We start from the raw sequence: 3,918 nt of genomic DNA on the forward strand, positions 1-3,918 counted from the left end.
ACATCTCTGAAAAATCGACTGCGAGAGGTGGAGTCACGCATCGATTGATGAGAGACGGTGACGAGAGGGGAGCGGGGAACGGTGAGCGGGCGAACACGGTCGCTAGAGATGTCAACAAACACACCATTTTGCATGCTGCCGAGTCCGGCCTTACGCTCCTCTGTTCACTTCTTGGCTCAGACGTTTTTCTGAATTAGGCGATAATAATTACGATTTTGTACAATGTTATATAACTTTTCTTCTCAGTTTAACCCAATCTACTATAATCTTTGGGGTCGTCCATATCGAATCTGACACCCTGTATACATATAGTACTTTTGCTGTAAAAAATACAATACCAGTAATATTAATTTCTTTTCATTTTAATAATATCATTGCATAATGGACATTGTTTTTAATTAAATTTAGTTGTATTGTTCAATATGCATTTACATATTTAACATTGACACTGTTGAAGCTACGGTACCGATCATGAATATGATCGCAGAGGATTGGGTACAATCGAAAACTGTTCAAGATAGAAAGATTATGATTAGACATGCGCAGTATGCACGCGTTACTGTTATTTGTGCTTACTGCATAATGGGAGTAGCATGCTTCTTTTCTGTCGTTCTCCCGACTTTTGGAATGTCAATGAGATTGACACCCAACATTACTGATCCAGGCAGTCCTATGCCTCTACAATCATATTATATTTATGATATAACGAAAAGACCGCAGTACGAATTAACGTTTCTCAGTCAAGCAATCGGCATGGTTCTCGCGGCAATGTCTTATTCTGGAATCGACAATTTTCTCGGGTTAATAATCTTCCATATATGCGGCCAACTGGATATTCTTAAAAATCGTTTGACATATCTGGATAAATATATCAATTCTCACACTATGCTAAAGAGCTGTGTAGCAAAGCATATTAGTTTACTTAGGTTTGATATTTATATAAATTCATGTAATTAATTTGCACGAAATAGGTAGTTAATTAAATGTCTAATACAAAAGTTATGTTTTACAGAGCCATTGAGATTATTGAAGACACGTATAACGTAACACTTTTAGCTTTATTCGTATACTTTGCAATACATTTGGCCTTTTTCGGTTTCCGGTTTATCAGCGTGAGTATGCAAATATTTATACGTAAAAATTTTGCTTATTAATACATTTTCCACGCAAAAATAAATACTACTCAAGTTATGACGTTATGTTACTACAGCCGTAGACAACATTATTAGGCAGCCTCCAGATTATTATACTGCAAATCTAAATATGCTACTATTATATGCATATTACATATGTGTAATTTGGTGAAGCACTTTTTGGATACTTTCTTCTGTTTCAAATCACGACACGTGACGTATTAAATTTAATACTAGAAACATTTTTATTGTTTAAAAATTATTTACTGCATAGAAGCAATTAACGTGTAACTAAACAATTTTTAAAAAGTAGAAATCTTCCAGGTATTAGATTCAGTGCAGTATAATATTTAGGAGGATGCTTAATAAGTTTGACAATGCTGTAAATTTATACGATGCATTATGATAAATATCTAAATTAATGTTATGAATTATTACATGTTCTTATGTATATGTATATTCTAAATTATTAGTTATTCGACGAAGGAGATGATTTATCAGTCACAAGTTTGATATACTTTGTATCCACGATTTTTAACATATTTGGACATATGTGTTTATACTGTGCTCTAGGCGAATTTTTGGTTGCCAAAGTAAGTTACCTTCTTTATTTGTCGATAAACATCGTACAAGTTATATGTGCTCTGTTTTACTTTACATTTATGTTACTAATATGTACAGTCTATTTACACATATTCGGTGCCGTGTCAGTGGCCTTTTTGACGTATGTATAATACATATCAGTGATGGTTATTTACACCTATTAATACAGTTTGCACTCAGTGATGTTGAAGATAGCTCATTCACGGAATTGAAATAGTACAAGACGTGTGAACAAGTTAAAAAACAAAAGAACAATATTTACCATGACTATATTGGTAGAAAAGCACGAAACTGAGCGGATACGGCACTGATGCGTCTCACGGATATATGTAAATAGATCTTTAGATGACATTTAAGAAAGATATGTTAGTGTTAATATAAAATTCAACCCTTATTATACATAAGCACATAACAGAAATAAAATTAGTATGAAAATATAACATATTGATGATGATATAATGTCATTTGTATTAAATTTAATTTTGTCGAAGTTGTATTTATTAAAACATTTTAAGTAGATAAATTAGTTGTCTGTTGTATTCTTGATTTACATGAACATATTAATATATATTTTACATAAGAGCACAAATTGCTTGAGCATCAATGGCTAAATTACTTTCCTTACAGTATAATATATATATATGTATATAATTTTAATTAAATAGACTTTTACCACTTTTTAGTGTGATGCATTGTATTATGGAGCCTACAGTAATGAATGGTATTCCGTGGATCCAAAACTGACACGCGACTTGTTGCTTGTGCTAATACGAGGTGCTAAACCGATTTATCTCACCGCTGGAAAAATGTTCCCTTTAGCAATGACCACATTTTGCAATGTAAGGTATTTTAGTGATTAATTATAATGATTGTGCCAAAGCCCATTTGAAAATGACATCATCTTATTATCCTCTAATTTCGGGACACCCATTGTGGGTGCGTGTGCGTGTCTGTGTTTCATGCCTACCTCTGTGAACCTCATCTTATATGTATGTAGGGTCTGACATAAAAGTGACAAATCGAAACATGGAGATAAATTGGAATAAATTGTGTTCCAACAATCATCCTTCGGTACGCGACGCGCAAGCTCAGATGTAAACGATCATATGCACGCGCGCTCACACGCACAACACGCATGCGCATATCCACTCTCCCCCAACACACATTTTTTAAACCTTATGTGTAATTACAAATGTATTACATTATTAATTATGACTAATAAGATATATTTTTCAGTTAATAAAAACATCGGTCGGATATGTGTCTCTTTTACATACGACAAGAAGTTATTAAAAATGTCTGATCAGGCTAAAATTTTTCTAATAATGTTATTTTTGTAAAATGCAATAAGCTAAGTGTTGTGTAAATATTAAAGCAAATAAATGATAGATTTTACTGCATGATTTAAGAAAAATGTATTTGGATTTCAACTATTATTGATAACTGGAAGCAAAACAATTTGTAATTGTTAATTGCAATTATTAATAACTTACATAAAAATTAAATTATTCATTATCACTTATTATTAATAAAGAAATATATATACACATATATGTATATTTACAACTTGTTTTCTTCAAATATAATTTGAGAAATCTTTCAGCACATACAGATCGTACAATTATTTCTGATCTTTTGTTTTAAAATATTACTTAATAATTAGGACATAAATTTTTGGGATATTGAATTCAATATTTGTTATTTTGAATTAATGTATTAAATTTGTCGGCAATATGTGTCATATGTTTAGTCACTAAATATTAATATTAACAACTGAAAAAATTTCGCAATGTATTTGCCAGTTAAAATAAAGACTATACAGGGTGCTACGCAAGACTTTGACGTCCGGTCATGGGAAGGTAGAGGGGACTAAGACAAACAGAAAAGTATTGTACTATTTTGCGCTTGGACGAATAGTTATCGAGATACGAAATTTTAAAAATCGCCGTATTAGCCCAACCTACTGGCGAATGTGAGCGCGCGGTGAGATGCGTCGGCCTAGCGGCCCTGCTCGAGGCGGTGTTCGGCGAGGAATAGAATGGCGGTGCGGGGCGAGGAGTAGGGTGGCGAGGCGCGCCGCTGCCCGTCCGCCGCTTACGCGACCGCTCGCACGTCTCCCCGCGCGGGGCCACTAGGCGTCCGCATCTCACTGCGCGCTGACATTCGCTAGTAGGTTGGGCTA

The 3,918-nt window shown here is 33.9% G+C and overlaps 1 protein-coding gene across 2 annotated transcripts in view; it reads left to right on the forward strand.

Moving 5' to 3' along the window:
- The window catches only part of LOC105558594, a 4,493-nt gene extending 1,437 nt beyond the window's left edge, over positions 1-3,056 (forward strand). For both annotated transcript variants that reach the window (XM_012006362.1, XM_012006363.1), the window contains exons 3-7: positions 458-926; positions 1,013-1,112; positions 1,607-1,726; positions 2,420-2,575; positions 2,973-3,056. In XM_012006362.1, the coding sequence (XP_011861752.1) occupies positions 458-926; positions 1,013-1,112; positions 1,607-1,726; positions 2,420-2,575; positions 2,973-3,029 (902 nt within the window). In that variant the 3' untranslated portion in view covers positions 3,030-3,056. The remainder of the gene's footprint in view (positions 1-457; positions 927-1,012; positions 1,113-1,606; positions 1,727-2,419; positions 2,576-2,972) is intronic.
- The last annotated feature ends 862 nt before the right edge of the window (positions 3,057-3,918 follow it).

The sequence above is a fragment of the Vollenhovia emeryi genome, unplaced genomic scaffold, assembly GCF_000949405.1.
Source record: "Vollenhovia emeryi isolate VEMERY1.0 unplaced genomic scaffold, V.emery_V1.0 DF939329.1, whole genome shotgun sequence".
Lineage (NCBI taxonomy): Eukaryota > Metazoa > Arthropoda > Insecta > Hymenoptera > Formicidae > Vollenhovia > Vollenhovia emeryi.